At 43.9% G+C, this 19,296-nt stretch overlaps 1 protein-coding gene across 1 annotated transcript in view; it reads right to left on the reverse strand.

Moving 5' to 3' along the window:
- Positions 1-557: 557 nt before the first annotated feature.
- The window catches only part of cradd (CASP2 and RIPK1 domain containing adaptor with death domain), a 32,895-nt gene continuing 14,156 nt past the window's right edge, over positions 558-19,296 (reverse strand). Inside the window, exon 2 of the mRNA XM_063072291.1 lies at positions 558-1,740. Coding sequence (XP_062928361.1) covers positions 1,439-1,740 — 302 coding nt within the window. The 3' untranslated portion in view covers positions 558-1,438. The remainder of the gene's footprint in view (positions 1,741-19,296) is intronic.

Genomic DNA, 19,296 nt, shown 5'->3' on the forward strand with positions numbered 1-19,296 from the left:
CAAGGAGTGACACAGAGGCACGAGGACCTGGTCCACGGAACAACCAAAACCATGCAGCTCCCCACCGTCAGTCTTGCCGGTGAACCAGACCTGGAGTACTTTACATTACCAATCTCCGACAGGGTCTTACAATCAGAAGAAAAACATTTAAGGCACGTATTTGTACCAATTGTTGGACCTGGAGAGGCCACTGTGACAACACCTCTTATCAGAAATATGTATAACTTAAGAGATTCTACCACTTCTGCTGTGGCCATATGGGGTTTTACAGAGCAGTGTTTAAGCTCCACATGAGCATGCTCCCATTCCTCATCATCTAAGCTGGTTAATATAGCCTTCTAATCATTTCTGCCTCCCGCACTTATCTAGTTACTCCTTGAAGGATATGGGATTTCATAAAATGCTGCTGCATTAAACACCCGGTCCTTCCTCTGTTGAAGTAAGTACTGATTTACCTACCCAGCTATCATATAGAAAGGCTTTGGTACACAGCTTGCTAAATGATTATTCAGGCTCTGACTCAATGTATTTCATGAAATTAAACAACACTTCCAAAATGGAATAAAATAGATCTTTATTTATTACCAGTTCTTTCAGTTGCAAATCACAAAAATGCTTAGAACAGCACTTGAATACACCATATAGAGATTCCATCCATATCCTGCAACATTTCTTTCTCAGAATAACACCCTTTCTGGGTTTTTTTTGACAAGTCATAGAGTTGCACTGTATTGAACAAATACAAAAAGGACATTGCCTTTTGGTGTTTAAATATTTCACACGCTCACAGGTTGTGAAAGGTGACCAGGATTAGATGATATTGAAGGTCAATGGGCCGATGAGGCTGGCTATGTCCAATGATTTCATATGAAACCAATGGCATTTTGCCACCTCTGGTTAAATACTTCATTGACTCATGCAAACTCAGTGGGAGTCCAAAGCCCAACATTACACAGAGAAATCCACCTTCCTTATTCTAATATTTTAAAAAACATTTTTATATTATAATCTTACATTTCTATATGTTTCTGAATATCAAGAGATGGAGCCAAAGGACTGAATTGGCAGAAGGCTATAATCTTAGTCTTTGTCATAGTCATAGTCATACTTTATTGATCCCGGGGGAAATTGGATTTTCTTATTGGTTATCTATGTGGTCAGCTTGACTAACTCTTCACTTCTTGCCCAGGTAAGTGCAGGAGGGCGAGTCCTGTAGATGGTGACACTAGAGCTGGAATCTTGAGCAAAGGACGAGCTGCTGTAGGGACTCATAGAGGAAATGGAGAGTCGATATTTTGAGGCAAGACACTTCTCAGCCCAAAATGTCGATTGTCTATTCCCCTCCACAGATGCAGGCTGACCCACTGAGTTCCTCCAGCATTTTATGTTCGGTAGATGGTGAGCCTGTGAAGTAGGTCAAACCCAGCCCTTTTGTTTTTCACTGAAATGCATTGTTTATCACTATCTGATCAACCTCTGCTGAAATAAGGCTGCTGCACAGGTTCCGCACAGTGGCACGTTTTCCTAACCTCTGTTTCCACAGGAGAAATGCTGACAAGATCTGTGCCTGCACATTGTATTGGTGGTTCATTTTACATCTATAAATGTCTGAACTCTTCAGTCCAAGATCCACCACAGCTCTCTCCCATTCTGCCCCCAGCTGGCCGGACAGCCGATTTAATTGCTTGTCGGTGGGTACACTATTCAAGATGTCTTCCGAAATGGTTGATTGTACGTCATCTGGAAGAGAGGAAAAAAGGCTACTGAGTGAATTCCTAGTTTCACAGTGCAACTTAAGAACTAAACCATCATTGGCAGAGGAGATTCTCAGTAGAGTGGAAAAAAATACAGCCCTGCATTAATTTTTACATGGAGTATTTGCTTAGTGACACCCTACAGATCAAACTAAGGAAGACCACACAGAGTTGCTGGAGACACCCAAAGCATTGTCTCTCACTGGAACAAAGGAAGCCATTTTACTGCCTTGAGGCAACTCAATGGTTTGATTAGACTGTGACCAACCTCCTTTCACCTGCCTAGGTTCCATAATCTTTAATACTCTAATACCTTTCAATTGCAATATTGATATTGTCAACCAGATTGTCGGAGAGAGTTGTAGACTTCCAGTAAATGTGTGTGAGGAATTGCTTCCTGACTTTAACTGTGTTCAACCTCCAACATGCCCAAGAATTCTAGTGTCCCCATTACTGAACATTTTAATTCAGGTAAAACTTTACTGCATTCCTGAAATGTCAACAGATGCATCCAGTGGTTCGGAGTACAGATCTGAACTAACTATTCCAAATGGTTCCACCAGAGTTTTATGTACCTGTTGCAGAGTTTTATGTACCTCTCTGCACTGCACCACTTTATTCTCTGCCAGTATGGAAAATGAGAAAATAAACCCAAAATTTACTTAGTGGATTGGAAACACTTACTACTCCCCAGTGCACATAAATGTCTAGGAATGTGCAGGAACAATTAACAATGTGCCTTATTTTTACTGTTCAACTTGTCAAGACAGAGTGAGTTTTCCAAACCGCACAATGATGAATCGAGGCTAGTGTTAGTAAGACATCCAGATGAATTTCATTATGATGTTAGGGATATGTACTTTTTTTTAACTGAAAGGAGATGATTAGGCTTCAAGCAGAATTACAAGGTTACTTCAGTTCTGCTTTTATTTGCAAGTCCAGACAGAATAGATCTTTGTGTGCCATGCTGATCATACCCCTCATGATTACTCTTCCTTTCGTGTCCTTGTATTATTCTCACAAGAATTAGCTCATACAAGAAGCATCTTGTACTTGCTTTGAAACCACACTCTGACATATTTCACAAGTATGTGAACCCAATTGCATTAGAGTGCTAGAGCTGTAGCTACTGATATCAAAGGCAATTTGTTTACTCCAATCAAAACCCGAACGTGGACTCAGCGTCTCAGCATTTTGTTTCTCATTTCAAGAAAAGTCATGCGACAGGAATAAATGATGAACAAGTTAACCCAGCTGCTCTTATTTTAGAAGTGGGCATGGCTAAGAGGAGGGCATATATTTCCCATTTTGAGTGGCTCCTGTGGCGGTGGTAAGCCACTTACTCAACCTCTGCAAGGGCCGAGGGTGGAAATCACATCAGTGATTTCACCGACTAACATCTCCTCCCTCACCTCCATTCAGGGCCCCACACAGTCCTTCCAGGTGAGGCAACACTTCACCCTCAAATCTGTTGGGGTCATCCATTGTGTCTGGTGCTCCCGATATGGCCTCCTCTGCATTGGTGGGACCCTTCGTAAAATGGGGGAATGCTTCATCAAGCACCTCCACTATATCCGCCATAACTGGAACTTCCCCGTGGCCAAGCATCTTAATTCCCATTCCAACATGTTGATCCATGGCCTCCTCTTGTGCCAAGATGATGAGGCCACCCTTAGGGTAGCCTCCAACCTGATGGCACAAATATCGATTTCTCCTGCTGATAAAAAAAAATTCCCTCCACCTCCCCTCTTTTTCTATTCCCCACTCTATTCTCTTACCTCTTCTCACCTGCATATCATCTCCTTCTGGTGCCCTACCTCTTTCCCTTTCTGCCATTGTGCACTCTCCTCTCCTACCAGATTCCTTCTTCCCCAGCCCTTTAACTTTCCTAACCAGCTGGCTTCACCATCACCTTCTAGCTACCCTCCTTTCCCTCCCCCCACCTTTTTATTCTGGCATCTTCTCCCTTCCTTGCCAGTCCCGAAACATTGACTGTTTATTCAATTTCCATGTTGCTGCCTAATCTACAGAGCTCCTCCAGCATTTTGTGCTTTGGATTTTCAACATCTGCAGAATTTCTCAAGTTTAAAATCACGCAGGTTGCTCCCTTCTGGTCAGCACTGAGCTTCTGTCATAGGCAATCCCTTCCTGATAAATATTTCATCATGCCCCTGCCTTCAGTCATTTGCTTGTGATTGATATGTTGTAAGGCAGGAGTGAGCAAGGCACGACGAGGCATCCAGTTGCTGCCCTGACTTCATAAGCGTGGTGTAAGTGAGATTGGTACAGTTCAGCTTCAGAGCCTGGAGGAGAAGCTGAGAACAACCACCATAGTGGAATGGAGGAAACTGGCCCTTCCTTAGTTACAGAGTCAGGGCACCACAGCACAGAAACAGACCCTTCAGCTCATCTAGTCTGTGCCAGCCTGGTCTTCTGCCTAGTCGCATCTTCCTGCACCTGGACCACAGGCCTCCATTTCTCTCTCTTCCACCTACCTATTCCAACCTCTCTTAAATGTTACAACTGAACTTGTATGCAGCACGTCCACCGACAGCTCGTCCACACTTGCATCACCCTCTGAGTAACAAAGTCCCTCCTCAAATTCCCATTAAATGTTTCACCTTTCACCCTAAACCTATTACCTCTACTTCCAGTCAGTCTCACCCAATGGTTCCTTAAGGTGTTAAAGACGGGGGGGTGGTAATGGGGACAAGCTGCTACTGCCTATTAAATGCTCCCAATGGCATGCGTCTCAAATTGTCTCTGACAACCAAGTCCAAGTCCTGGTCTTCAAGTGTGGCTTAGCTACTAAGCCTGCCAGAACCGTTTCTACTGACAGGAGAAGGGGCAAAGACAGGTTACTGGCAGCTTAAAACCAGTCGCTTCAGGTAGATGAGGCTCGTCAGCCATGGTTGGCAGCTCACCTGGGAGAAGGAAAACTCTGATCTCAAACCTCCACTGCCTTGAGGCTATACCCACTCATGGGAAAGGCTTCGGGAGTAATCCCTGAGGAAAAAATCCGGAACTGGAGTCCCTAAGGCAGTCTTGCTGCTGGTACCAAAATGTATGGCTCTCTGCTGGTCCTTTACATTCATCTGATGCATGGAGAGAGGGAGCTTGCTACATGGGCAACAGCTTGCTCTCCATGCCGTACTGCCCAGGCTACGTTTCTAAACAGCTGGGGCACAACATCCATGGTAGACCCTGACTGACGGAGGCCTCACTCACTCACTCTCACCAAACCAGGTGAGAAATGGCCTGCAAGTGTTCACCCTCTCTATACCCCACATTGTGTGGCTGGATGAACATGAGCATTGCCCATCTCATGTCACTAATAGAGGTAGACAATCTCACAACTAACAGATCAAAGCTTTGCAGTCCCAATCTATCCACTTGAGCATGGCAGTGGCCAACTGAAGTGTTAATAGGAGGAATCTGTACGCACCTCCCACCCTCCGTAATGATGGGGCTCAGCACTGGGTTCTAAACACTGCAGCATTTGCAGCAACATTCATCATCAGCATCACAAACACTAGTCCCCAGCCAATTCTGTTCACTCCAGGCAATCTGAAGAAAGAGCTGAGTGCATCGGATACATCAATGGCTATGACACTAAACAACACCCCCACTCTAGTGTAGTAAGCACAAGGTTGTGGTTGTGGGAGATTTTAATTTTCCACACATCGACTGGGAAGCCCATTTTGTAAAAGGGCTGGATGGTTTGGAGTTTGTAAAATGTGTGCAGGACAGTTTTTTGAACTAATACAAAGAGGTACCAACTAGAGAAGGGGCAGTGTTGGATCTCCTGTTAGGGAATGAGACAGGGCAGGTGACGGAGGTATTTGTTGGGGAGCACTTCAGGTCCAGTGATCACAATACAATTAGTTTCAGAGTAATTATGGAGAAGGATAGGATTGGATTTAGGATTGAGATTTTTGATTGGAGAAAGGCCAACTTTGAGGAGATGCTAAAGGATTTAGAAGGAGTGGATTGGGAAAATTTGTTTTATGGGAAGGATGTAACAGAGAAATGGAGGTCATTTAAAGGTGAAATTTTGAGGGTTCAGAATCTTTATGTTCCTGTTAGGTTGAAAGAAAAGGTTAAAAGTTTGAGAGAGCCATGGTTTTCAAGAGATAGTAGAAACTTGGCTCAGAAAAAGAGAGGGATCTTCAATAAATATAGGCAGCTTGGAGTTAATGAGGTACTCGAGGAATATAAAGAATGTAAAAAGAATCTTAAGAAAGAAATTAGAAAAGCTAAAAGAAGAAATGAGGCTGCTTTTAGCAAGTAAGGTGAAAATAAATCCAAAGGGTTTCTGCAGTTATTTAATAGCAAAAGGATAGTGAGGGATAAAATTGGTCCCTTGGAGAATCAGAGTGGACGGCTATGTGCGGAGCCAAAAGAGATGGGGGAGATTTCGAACAATTCCTTTTCTTCGGTATTCACTAAGGAGAAGGATATTGAATTGTGTAAGATAAAGGAAACAAGTAGGGTAGTTATAGAAAGTATGACAATTAAAGAAGAGGAAGTACTGGCACTTTTAAGGATTATAAAAGTGGATAAGTCTCCGGGTCCGGACAAGATATTCCCTAGAACCTTGAGGGAAGTTAGTGTGGAAATAGCGGGGGCTCTGAAAGAAGTATTTCAAATGTCATTAGAAACAGGAAAGGTGCCGGAGGATTGGCGTATTGCTCATGTGATTCCATTGTTTAAAAAGGGTTCTAAGGGTAAAACTGGCAATTATCGACCTGTGAGTTTGACGTCAGTGGTGGGTAAATTGATGGAAAGTATTCTTGGAGATGGTATATATAATTTTCTGGATAGACAGGGTCTGATTAGGAACAGTCAACATGGATTTGTGCGTGGAAGGTCATGTTTGACAAATCTTATTGAATTTTTTGATGAGGTTACTAAGAAAGTTGACGAGGGTAAAACGGTGGATGTTGTCTATATGGACTTCAGTAAGGCCTTTGACAAGGTTCCACACGGAAGGTTAGTTAGGAAGGTTCAATCGTTAGGCATTAATATTGAAGTAGTAAAATGGATTCAGCAGTGGCTGGATGGGAGATGACAGAGAGCAGTGGTGGATAACTGTGTGTCAGATTGGAGGCTGGTGACTAGTGGTGTGCCTCAGGGATCTGTACTGGATCCAGTGTTGTTTGTCATATACATTAATGATCTGGATGATGGGGTGGTAAATTGCATTAGTAAGTACGCAGATGATACTAAGATAGGTGGTGTTGTGGATGATGAGGTAGGTTTTCAAAACTTGCAGAGAGATTTAGGCCAGTTAGAAGAGTGGGCTGAAAGATGGCAGATGGAGTTTAATGCTGAAAAATGTGAGGTGCTACATTTTGGTAGAACTTATCAAAATTGGACATACATGGTAAATGGTAGGGCATTAAAGAATGCTTTAGAACAGAGGGATCCAGGAATAATGCTGCATAGTTCTCTGAAGATGGAATCTCATGTGGATAGGGTGGTGAAGAAAGCTTTTGGTTTGTTGGCCTTTATTAATCAGAGCATTGAGTATAGGAGTTGGGATGTAATGTTGAATTTGTATAAGGCCAAATCTGGAGTATTATGTACAGTTCTGGTCAACGAATTATAGGAAAGATGTAAATAAAATTGAGAGAGTACAGAGGAGGTTTACTAAAATGTTGCCTGGGTTTCATTTCCTAAGTTACAGAGAAAGGTTGAACAAGTTAGATCTTTATTCTTTGGAGCGTAGAAGGTTGCGGGGGGACTTGATAGCGCTGTTTAAAATTATGAGGGGGATTGATAAGAGTTGACGTGGTTAGACTTTTTCCATTGAGAGTGGGGAAGATTCAAACAAGAGGACATGGGTTGAGAGTTAGAGGACAAAAGTTTAGGGGTAACATGAGGGGGAACTTCTTTACTCAGAGAGTGGTAGCTGTGTGGAACGAGCTCCCAGCAGAAGTGGCTGAGGCAGGTTCTATGTTGTCATTTAAAGTTAAATTGGATAGATATATGGACAGGAAAGGAATGGAAGGTTATGGGCTGAGTGCAGGTCGGTAGGACTAGGATAGGGTAAGAGTTCGGCATGGACTAGAAGGGCCAAGATGGCCTGTTTCCGTGCTGTAATTGTTATATGGTAATATGGTTATATAGTGTTGAAGGCCTGAACCCCAGATTTAGTTATGCCTCTGTCCAAATCCGTCCCATATAATTATAACAACAGCATCTACCCAAGAATGTGCAAAACTGCCCTGCTATGGCCTGTTCACATAAAACACAACAAATCCAATCCAGCTAATAACTGCCCAAAGAATATACTTACAGTCATCAGCAAAGTGAAGAAAGATGCATCATTGGCAGTACTAGTGAACAGTAATTCACTTTGCTTTTGCCAAAGCCAATCAGCCCCATGCCCAATCATAGCCTTGGCACTAACATGGACCAAAGAGATGAAGTCTAGAGGTGAGGTGTGAAAGTCTGCTTTTAACATCAGGGCAACAAGAACATGGCATCAAGGAACACTGGTAAAATTGAAGTCAATGAACCTCAAGGGGAAAATGCTGAAAAGACATCAAAATGAAGGCAGTCATAGCTATTGAAGATCAATCACCCACCCAAGGCGAGGACTTCCTCAGAGTAGGGTCCTCAGTCAACCATCGTCTTTCCAAAGAAAGGTCTGAAGAAGGGATGTCCACTACCAAATCAACAATATTCAAATCCATTCACAACTTCTGAACAAATGCAGGAGTTTATAACTACATCCAACAAGTCCTACACAACAGTCAGGCATGAGCTGGTAAGTGGCATGTAACATTCATGATACAAAAATACCAAGCAACAGCCATCTCCAACAAAAAAAAATTCAATCACTGATCCACGGCACTCAATTCCATTATTTTGACAGACATCCTTGGAGACTTTGACCAGAAATCGAACTGTGACAGCAACATCAGGAGACTCCAAGAGCAGAGTAGATCAGTAACTGGGAATCCTGCGGCAAGTGACTCACTTTCCTCTATGCGTAATGAACACATCGGAAATGTAATGGAATAATATCCACTTACTTACATGGGTTCAGCTGCAATCAAGTCAAAGTCAAAGTAAATTTATTATCAAAGAATATGTAAGTCACCACATACTACCTTGAGATTCTGGTTATCAACCAGCAGCCAGATCTTCTGCACTTTTTCCATTCCCCATCTGTACTTGAGTTCAGTGAGTTTTCTGCTGGCATTCAGATATCTATAGGACCATTTCTTTTCTCCTACCAATCTAGTTAGATCCTAGATTTGCTTATCATCCTTATCAAAGCTGTCTGGTGTTTTCTAGTTGAGAGGGCAGAAGGTCTTTTTGTGGCTGCTTTGGACCTGAGGCCAGCCCACTATGGGGATTATTGGCTGTGATTTCCAAATTGCCTGTGAAGTGCTGACCAAGTCTGGCCTCTAAGATCATTGACAACACCTTTGTTCCGGTAGCTTTTCTGTTGCTGCTGCTGTTGTTCTGGGGACAAGTTATCATTGATAACAGAATGGATTCAATGGTGGTCATTGGTACCACTCATAGTGCAGGTGAGGTGAATATCCTTGTGGCCTCTCACATGATGTCAGTGAATTCCCAGACCATACAGTTCCACTTGTCAATGATGAGACTGTCTGTGAGGTTCTTAATACTCCAAATCCTTAACCTCGCATTGAAGAGTGGAAATTGCACGTGCATGAATTCTTCAAAACGGGAATGGCAGTGTACACCAGCACCTCACGGATTCAAAAGGGCAAGGCCTTGGTCCAAAGTAAGAGGATGCAAGGTGACGGGTGATCAGGCCCTGCTAGAGCCGTCTTCAGATTCAGATTTATTTATAACTAGTACATCAAAACAGCGAAATGTATCATTTATGTTAATAACCAACACATAGAAAGATGTGCAGGGGACAACTCGCAAGTGTTGCCACACATTTTGGCACCAATATAACAAGCCCACCATACTCAGCAAAATAAATCAGAACATACCCAGCAGCAAAGCAAGCCCTGTTCCTCCCTCCCACGCACATCCAGCCCTCTAACCCTGGTGCAGTCGGTCTTCAGCCTCCAGACTTTAAATTCTTTAGATCCTCAATGGACTGTAGACTTGTACAGATTCACAGACTCAGGGCTTTGGCCATCGGGCCTCGACTTCTGAACTCCCAATCGATCTTCAAGCTTCAGGTTTGATCTGGACTTCCAATCTGTCGACCCTCAGGTTTGACCCGGACTTCCAATCTGTCGACCCTCAGGTTTGACCCGGACTTCCAATCTGTCGACCCTCAGGTTTGACCCGGACTTCCAATCTGTCGACCCTCAGGTTTGACCTGGACTTCCAATCGATCTTCAAGCTTTGATCTTCCAGGACTCACCAATAACAATGAATGAAGACCCAAGCTCCAGACTTGCTACCAGCCCTTGTCCATGCTACTTTGTCAGCCTGACATCCAACCACGTCTGTCACTGGTCTTCAGAGCCTTAGACACTAATTCTCCCAAATCCCTGTCCTTAAACCCTAACCCGATCCCTAACTCCCCTCTCTGTCCCTCAAACCATCATTATGAACCTAAAAAAAGCTAAAAAACAATTAAGTCTGTCTCCATTAGCATGGGTCCACTGTTCTACTTCAAAGTATAACTGATGACACTGGCTTTGAACAATCTCATGTTCAGGTTATTTAAGAATTGACAAAATGTTAAGATCATTTTATACCCAGTGGTACTAACAGTAAGCTTTAATAAATTAAGATACCTAAAGAAAGAACTGCATTATGGTTTACTTTGAGTGACAAGTTGTGGGTCACAAACCGTACAAGAAATAAATTATCTAGGAGAGTTTCATGTGGTGAAAAAGATAAAGGAGATAACAGGGTGGATGTGGTGAAAAAGAAAATGGAGGTAACATATCAGGTCACTGACCTTTATTAAAGTACTGGGGAAAGTTACACTAAAGCAGGCTTAAAGGATACGGCAGAAAAACTGTACCTTAAAGCTTGTCTCTAAATAAAATAAACATAGTGTGGAAACAGATTCTTCCGGCCCATTGAGTCCACGATCTCCAATTACACCCATGTGACCAATTGACCTAACCTGTACATTTTTCTCATGTGGAATGAAACTGGAGCACCCAGTGGAAACCCATACAGACACAGGGAGAATGTACAAACTCCTTACAGACAGTGGTGGGAATTGAACCCGGCTTATTGATGCTGTAATAGCATTACACTGACCGCTACACTGCTGCGCACCCCATGAATTCCCTCATTTTCTTCATGTTCAGATTCACATTTAATTTTCAGACGTACATTGAAATGTACAAAGTTCAAAGTAAAAGTTATTATCAGAGTATATACAGTACATTTCACCACATTCAACCCGGAGATGTTTCATGTAGATGTGCTGAATGATCGGGAGGGTTTTACATGTGACGTACTGGGTCATATCCACTACTTTTTGCAGGATTTTCCACTCAAAGGCATTGGCGTTCCCAATGCAGCCAGCCAGTACACTTTCCACCACACATTTATAGAAGTTTGTCAAGGTTTTCGATGACATGCTGAATCTCTGCAGACTCCTGAGGAAGCAGAGGAACTGTTATGTTTTCCTCACAATAATATTTATATGATGGGTCCAGGACAGGTCCTCGGAGATAGTGACACCCAGGAATTTAAAGTTACTGACCCTCCCCACCTCTGATCCTCCGATGATTATTGGCTCATGGACCTCTGGTTTCCCTCTCCTAAAGTCTACAATCAGTTCCCTGGTCGTACTGACATTGAGTGAGAGGTTGTTGTTATGACACCAATCAGACAAGTTTTCAATCTCCCTCCTGTGTGCTGATTCACCACCCCTCTGATACAGTCCACAACAGTGGGGTCCTCTGCAAACATATATGGTGTTGGAGCTGTATTTAGTCACACAGTCGTAGGTGTAAAGTGAGTAGAGCAGGGGGCTAAGTACTCATCCCCGTGGTGCTCCTGTGCTGATGGAGATTGTGGAGGAGATGTTTTTTTCCAATCTGAACTGACTGGGGTCTACAAGTGAGGAAATCCAGGATGCAACTACACAAGGGGGTACTGAGGACCAAGTCTTGGAGTTTACTGATTAGTGTTGAGGGGATGATGGTATTAAATACTGAGCTGTAATCGATAAAGAGCATCCTGATGTGTGCATCTTTGCTGTCCAGATGTTCCTGAGTTGTGTGAAGAGCCAATGAGATAGCAGCTGCTTGTAGACCTGTTGCTTTGGTAGGCAAATTGGAGCAGATCTGAGTCACCACTCAGACAGGAGCTAATGTGCTTCAACACCAGACTCTCAAAACACTTCATCACTGTGGATGTGAGTGCCACTGGGTGATAGTCACTGAGACAGGTTACCATGCTCTTCTTGGGCACCAGTACAATTGAAGCCTGCTTGAAGCAGGTGGGTACTACACACTGCTGGAGTGTGAGGTTGAAGATATCCGTGAATACACTAACCAGTTGGTCAGCACAGGTCTTCAGTACTCGGCCAGGTACTCTGTCCAGACCGGATGCTTTCCTTGGATTCACTCTCTCGAAGGCAGCCCAGAAGTCATCTTCAGATACCGAGACGAAAGGATCATCGGGAGACATGGGGTTGTGCGATCGTTCCTCCCTGTCCTGGTGGTCAAAGCGAGTACAGTAGGCATTAAGCTCATCTGGAAGCAAAGCTTTGCTGTCCCCAGTGTTGCTGGATTTAACTTTGTAGGAGGTTATGGCATTCAAACCCTGCCACGGCTGTCGAGCATCCCTTGTTGATTCCAGTCTAGTCCAGAATCTCCACTTCGCCCGAGAGATGGCTTTCCAGAGATCATTCCTACACCTCATAGCATTCTTGATCTCCAGATTTGAATGCCTCTGCTCTGGCTCTCAGCAAGTTCCAGATTTCATTGTTCATCCGGGGCTTCTGATTGGGAAAAACCCTGAATGATTTTTTGGGGACACTTTCATCCACAGCTGTTTTAATAAAGTCTGTAACAACCCTGATGTAGTCATTCAGATCCTCAGATGAGTTTTTGACATAGCCCAGCCCACTGACTCAAAACAATCCTGTAACCATTCCTCAGCCTCTCCTGACCAACACTTAGTTGTGACCGCTGGGGCCGTGCTCTTCAGGTTCTGTCTGAATGCAGGCAGTAGGAGTACAGCCAAATGATCCGACTGGCCAAAATGCGTCTCGGGAAGGAATGATAGGGCATTCCTTATCGTAGTGTAGCAGTGGTGTAGTGTGTCGAGCCCTCTGGTGCAACAGGTGATGTGCTGGTGATAACTGGGCAGGGTTTTCCTCAAACAGGCCTAGTTGAAGTTGCCGACTATAATTTGAAATGCATCTGGATGAGCTGTTTCTGTGCAGTTTTGTGAGTGCTTGCTTATAATCCACCACTGGTGGTGTATAAACAGTGGTCAGGATCACAGACGAGAACTGCTGAAGCAATAGAATGGACTGCATTTAGTTGTTAGTTGTTCTAAGTCAGGGCAACAAGAAATCAATGTAACCCCAACGTCCGTGCACCAATAAGAATTGACTAAAAAGCATGCACCACCACCTCTTTTCTTAGCAGAATTCGAGATTCGATCCATTCTGAAGATCGTAAAACCTGCTCGTCGGATAGCTGTGTGTTCACTGTTAATCAAGTCCCAATGCAACACACAATGGAGCCATGCCTCATCTGCCTCTAATACAGCAGCTTTGCCCGGAGATCATCAGTCCGATTTTCCAGTGACTGTACAGAGAAATGCATTAACAACCGACACAGCCTAGGATGTGCTGTGGGCAGCCCACAAGTGTCACACACTTTTTTTTTCCCTGTTAATAATTGGAATTCATCAAGAGAAAATGCTGAGTATATTCTTCACTCCATAGGGGCTGCCTGATCCGACAACTAATTCCAGGATTCTCCTGTTTAGATTTCCTCCATCTGCAGTATTTTGCTTTTGCCCTGAACATAAGGGTTGGCTTACCCTACAGCTTGTTACAAGGTTAAAATATCAAACTAAAAAAAAAAAAAAAAAATGCTTAATCCTGGCAGCATTGACCTGCAACCAGATGATTTTCTCTTAAAATGTTTCTTTAAATACCCAAAGAATCTGTGTTCCTCAGCACGGAAGGTCCTTAACCAGAATTCCAGGTCCACGACCAAGCCAGGCCACATATGAACACACTTTCTCTCATGCAGACTCATTGATAAAATGTTGTTACATTTCCCATCTATGTACCTAGTTCTTCGGCCTGTACAAAAAAGACACAGCTCTGTTCAATACATGCTGTATACCAAGTTGGAGGTCATCCATAGCAACCACTCCTTGAAAGCAACAAAGAGAGCCAACAAACATTGCATCAACCCATTTAAAACAAAGCATATGCAGAGGGATTGCCAGTGTTTCCATCCTCAGACCAACCACTACATTCTCTAGACATTAGTCCTCTAATGCTTAGCTATTGCACTGCAGATATTTACACTAGGCTTAATAAAAAGCGCACCGGTTTACAGTTATTGCAGCTTTTGCTTACGTCTACTCACACTTCCAGTTCGGATCTCTAACTCTAGACAAGTTTCTTTGATGACACAGTTCCAAAGATCTCAGCTCTCAAGGATTCTGAAGTGAGGGAGGTGTGACCTGTCCAAGCGGTCATCACAGATGGAACTCATTCCTCTTCCTATCGCAGTCAGCCGGACACTCCCGCTCTGACTTCAGGGGAAGACCACTGTAATCTCCAAAAGGCCAGTTGTCACTCGATGCAGAGCTTGTTACTGAAGGGAGGTGTGGCTGGGTGAATCAGGGGGAGGTTGGGTGGGGAGGAATGGGGCTTGTTTTGTTCTTTGTTACGTTCTGTGTTGTCCTGCTGAGCACTGTGGGCAGGCTATGTTGGCACTGAAATGTGTGGCGACATTTGCGGGCTGCCCGGTACGTCCCTAGGTTGTGTTGATTATTAATGCAAATGACACACTTCACTGTATGTTTTGATGTACATGTAATAAATGAACCTGAATCTGAAAGTCCCTGTGATTTAGTCCCACGCTTGATAGCTTACCATTTGCACAGTAGTCCATAATCAGTGGAAAGTTAGACAAGCCAAATGGAAGATGCATTACTTAGAGTAATTCAAAATGCCTAGCAGAGATCTGATTGATGCATGGGCTTCAAAAACTATTATTCTATCTTCAGTGCAATCTGTCTAAAATATTTCAGGGCCTTAGATCAGAACTGTGGCTTCACACTATACAATTAAATGCAACACATACAAAATGCAGGAAGAACTCAAGTCAAGTAGCATCATCGATGGAGAGGATTAAACAATCAACGTTTCGAGCTAAGATCAGTCACGTCCATATACGTCATCCGTTTATACCTCTCCATAGATGCAGCCTGACCTGCTGAGTTCCTCCAACATTCGGTGTTTGTTGCACTGGATTTCCAGCATGTGCTGAATCTCTTGTGTCTGTGAAATTAAATGTCACCGAAGGGGTCAATGTGTCAATGTCTGGAGTGTAAGCTGGGGGACTAAATGAATCCAGGAGGAAGAATTTCATTGAGTCTACGTTCAGTATACAATAGGTCGCCTCGAGTCAAGAGATGTGCTGCTTATCCAAAGCTGGGCCTAGGGCCACATTAAAAGATTCTAGAGAGCTGGCAGGTCCTGCAACGACTCCACAGGAGGTTCACCTGGCTTCAAGATGATGAATAGTATGTCCTGTACCTGCTAGAAGCAATGGGTGATTGTGTGGCATGCACAGCAGGTTGGGTCTGGGGCAAGGTAACAGGTTTAACTAAGGTGACGGGATACTGTGCCTTTCGCAAACTGTCCTGTTTGGGCTCTCCCTCACTGCTGCCCTGGGGCTCCAGCTCAAATTCAGCTTGTTGAATGGGATTGAATTCATGGAGCTAACCTTGTGTTTAACTTATTGAGTGGTGGCATATGCTTGAGGGGCCATTTGTGTCAACATGCTGATGTAAATACAAAGCCCTGTGAATGACAAGCATTGAATAGACTTCATCATACACACAAACTTTTACAAAAAGAAGTTAAAATTAAAACATACACACAAGAGACGGCAGACACTGGAGGTTGAGTAAGGAAGGCAAATGCAGCGTCAGCATCCATTTCCAGAGGGCAAGAGTACGACAGTAAAGATGTAATGCTGAGGCTCTATAAGGCATTGGTCAGAACAAAATTGGTGTATTGTGAGCAATATCTAAGAAAGAATATGTTAGCATTGGAGAGGGTCACAAGAATAATCCTGGGAACGAAAGAGTTAATGTACAAGGAGCTGTATTGGGCCTGTACTCACTGGAGAAAATCTTATTAAAACCTACCAAGTATTGAAAGGCCGAGATAGAACAGATATTGAGAGGATGTTCCAATAGTGGGAGTGTTCAGGACTAGAGGGCACAGACTCAGAATAGAAGGATGGCTCTCTAGAACTGAGGTGAAAAGGAATTTCTTTAGCCTGACGCCAGTGTATTTGCTGAATTCATTGCCACGGATGGCTTTGGAGGCCAAGTCAATAGGTATATTTAAAGCAGGGGTTGAAATAATTAAGATGTAGATGAAATGAGCTAGAGGAAGATGACTATGAAGGCTGGAGACATCTGCTGGAGGAGATGAGCAGCAATACAAAGGGCTTCCAGCTCAACTTTATGAAGTAAAGGAGGTGAGAACAGGAACTACTGGAGGTTAGGTGAAAGGCAAATGGAACCAGAACCATAAGTTAAGATTTTTGTAGTGGTTCTTGTGGTAGTTTACGGGCCTCGGCTGGTGCAGGAAGCACCAAGGGTAAACAAGAAAGGCTTCTGACCTGACACTGCTTTGTGCTATTTTTGGGCATCCCTGGAGGGTGTCTAGAATTGGTATTGCGCTCTACACAAATGCATGTAGCTTTTTTTTTGAAAAAACAACAGCTGGTTGAAACAGTTGAACTGAAGCAGGCCACGTAAAGTGCAGCACTTTAATACAGCTGCTCCCAAGGGAAGGTACTACCGAATGTGACTACTCTTTGGGTTCTGGCTCTGATTCCATTTGCCTTTCACCTTACCCCCAGTAGTTCCCATTCTCACCTCCTTTACTTCATAAAGTCCAGCTGGAAGCCCCTTGTATTGCTGCTCATCTCCTCCAGCAGATGCCTCCAACCTCCATAGTCATAGCTTGGTAATTATGATGTCTCCTTTGAAAATTTGGTTCTTGCAATTTGCAGTGACATATCTGAAAAGAAACAAGTGCAGACAAGGGAGCTTAAAGCCACATTCTTTATTTGTGACACACATCAAAGTTGCTGGTGAACGCAGCAGGCCAGGCAGGCATCTCTAGGAAGAGGTACAGTCGACGTTTCAGGCCGAGACCCTTCGTCAGGACTAACTGAAGGAAGAGTGAGTAAGAGATTTGAAAGTGGGAGGGGGAGGGGGAGATCCAAAATGATAGGAGAAGACAGGAGGGGGAGGGATGGAGCCAAGAGCTGGACAGGTGATTGGCAAAAGGGATATGAGAGGATCATGGGACAGGAGGTCCGTGGAGAAAGACAAGGTGGGGGGGGGGGGAACCTACCCAAGATCCACAAACCTGCCTGTCCTGGCAGACCTATTGTCTCAGCTTGCTCCTGCCCCACCGAACTCGTTTCTGCACTCTGGTTTTCCCCCCCTCCCCCTTGTCTTTCTCCCCGGACCTCCTGTCTCATGATCCTCTCATATCACCTGTCCAGCTCCTGGCTCCATCCCTCCCCCTCCTGTCTTCTCCTATCATTTTGGATCTCCCCCTCCCCCTCTCAAAACTCTTACTAGCTCACTAGCTCTTCTTTCAGTTAGTCCTGACGAAGGGTCTCGGCCTGAAACGTCAACTGTACCTCTTCCTAGAGATGCTGCCTGGCCTGCTGCGTTCACCAGCAACTTTGATGTGTGTTGCTTGAATTTCCAGCATCTGCAGAATTCCTGTTGTTTTCATTATTTGTGAAGAGAGATAGGAAACATTTGAAGAAATTCTCCACGGGTTGGGGAACTGACCTTCCTAAATCAAAGTACTGCGTACAGGAGGTTGGGATGTTATATTGAAGTTCTATGTGTATTGTGTGCAGTTCAGGACACCTACAGGGAATATATCAATAAGCTTGAGAGAGTACATAGAAAATTGACAAGGATGTTGCTGGGACTCAAGGACCTGAGTTACAGGAAAAGGTTGAACAGGTTTGGACTTTATTCCTTGGAGGGTAGGAAAATGACGAGAGATTTGATAGAGGTATACAAAATGATGATGGGTGTAGATAGAGTAAACGCAAGCAGGCTTTTTCCACTGAGGTTGGGTGAGACTAGAACTAGAGGTCATGGGTTAAGGGTAAAAGGTAAAACACTTAGGGAGAACATGAGAGGGAACTTTTTCACAGGATGATGAGAGTGTGGAACGAGCTGCCGGTGGAATTGGTGGATGCAGGTTCGATTTCAACATTTAAGCCGAATTTGGATAAGCACATGGATGGGAGAGATGTGGAGGGCTACACGACTAAGCAGAATAATGGTTTAACACAGACTGGGTGCACCAAAGGGTCTGTTTCTGTGCTACAGTTCACAATGACTCTAGTGTCTTGAACACCAAAGAGAATTCCCCTGGTCTTTTTTTGGATAGAATTTGATTTTTTTTTTTAATCTTAGACAGCAAGTGGAACTGCAATTTAACTTTCAAGCCAAAGGTAGATGTAGAACACAAACCGCGTGCTTCCAGGGCCTTACTCCAGAACTAAGCTCTCATCAACGAGCTTCCACGCACATCATGAAATGCACCATCTTAAGACAGTTCGACTCAGAATTGCAAAGCTTACCCATGAGCTAACAAAAACCCGAGGATGATTTAGAAGGGTTGCTTAGGCGAAAGGAATTTTTTTAAAAAAAGAACTTTTTACCTCTTACAAGCAAAATTAATTGCTCACAGGTACCTGCCAAAGTCTTTAAAAACTACCACGCCAGTAGAAGTCGTAAAGGACCAACTGAACTGAGAGAATTAAGCTTTCAAGGAATAGGTAGAGAAAATAAATAACATCATAAAATAGCCTCAGATCTGATGACATGAATGTCGATTTCCCCTTCCGGTAAAAGAAAATTCCATACCCCCTCCCTCTATTTCCCCACTCTGGCTCCTTACCCCTTTCTCACCTACCTATCACCTCCCCCTTCCCTTTCTCCTCTCTGATCAGATTCCTTCATCTCCAGCCCTTTACCTCTCCTACCCAGCTGGCTTCACCATCACCTTCCAGCCATCCTTCTTCCCCTCTTCCCTGCCCCCCACCATTTTATTCTGGCGTCTTCACCCTTCCTTTCCAGTCGTGAAGAAGAGTCTCGACCTGAAAGCTCGACCATTTGTTCATTTCAATGGATGCTGCCTGACCTGCTGAGTTCCTCCAGCATTTTGTATGTCTGACTTATCATGAGTTGCTACTTGATTCTAATTAATATTTTGGCTCCAACACTAGGTGATGCTCAGTTTCACCAACAAGTCAATAAACTTTTTTTGAAGGTTGCATTATCAGAGAATGGTTGAACCTTCCAG

The sequence above is a fragment of the Mobula hypostoma genome, chromosome 20 (genome assembly GCF_963921235.1).
Source record: "Mobula hypostoma chromosome 20, sMobHyp1.1, whole genome shotgun sequence".
NCBI lineage: Eukaryota > Metazoa > Chordata > Chondrichthyes > Myliobatiformes > Myliobatidae > Mobula > Mobula hypostoma.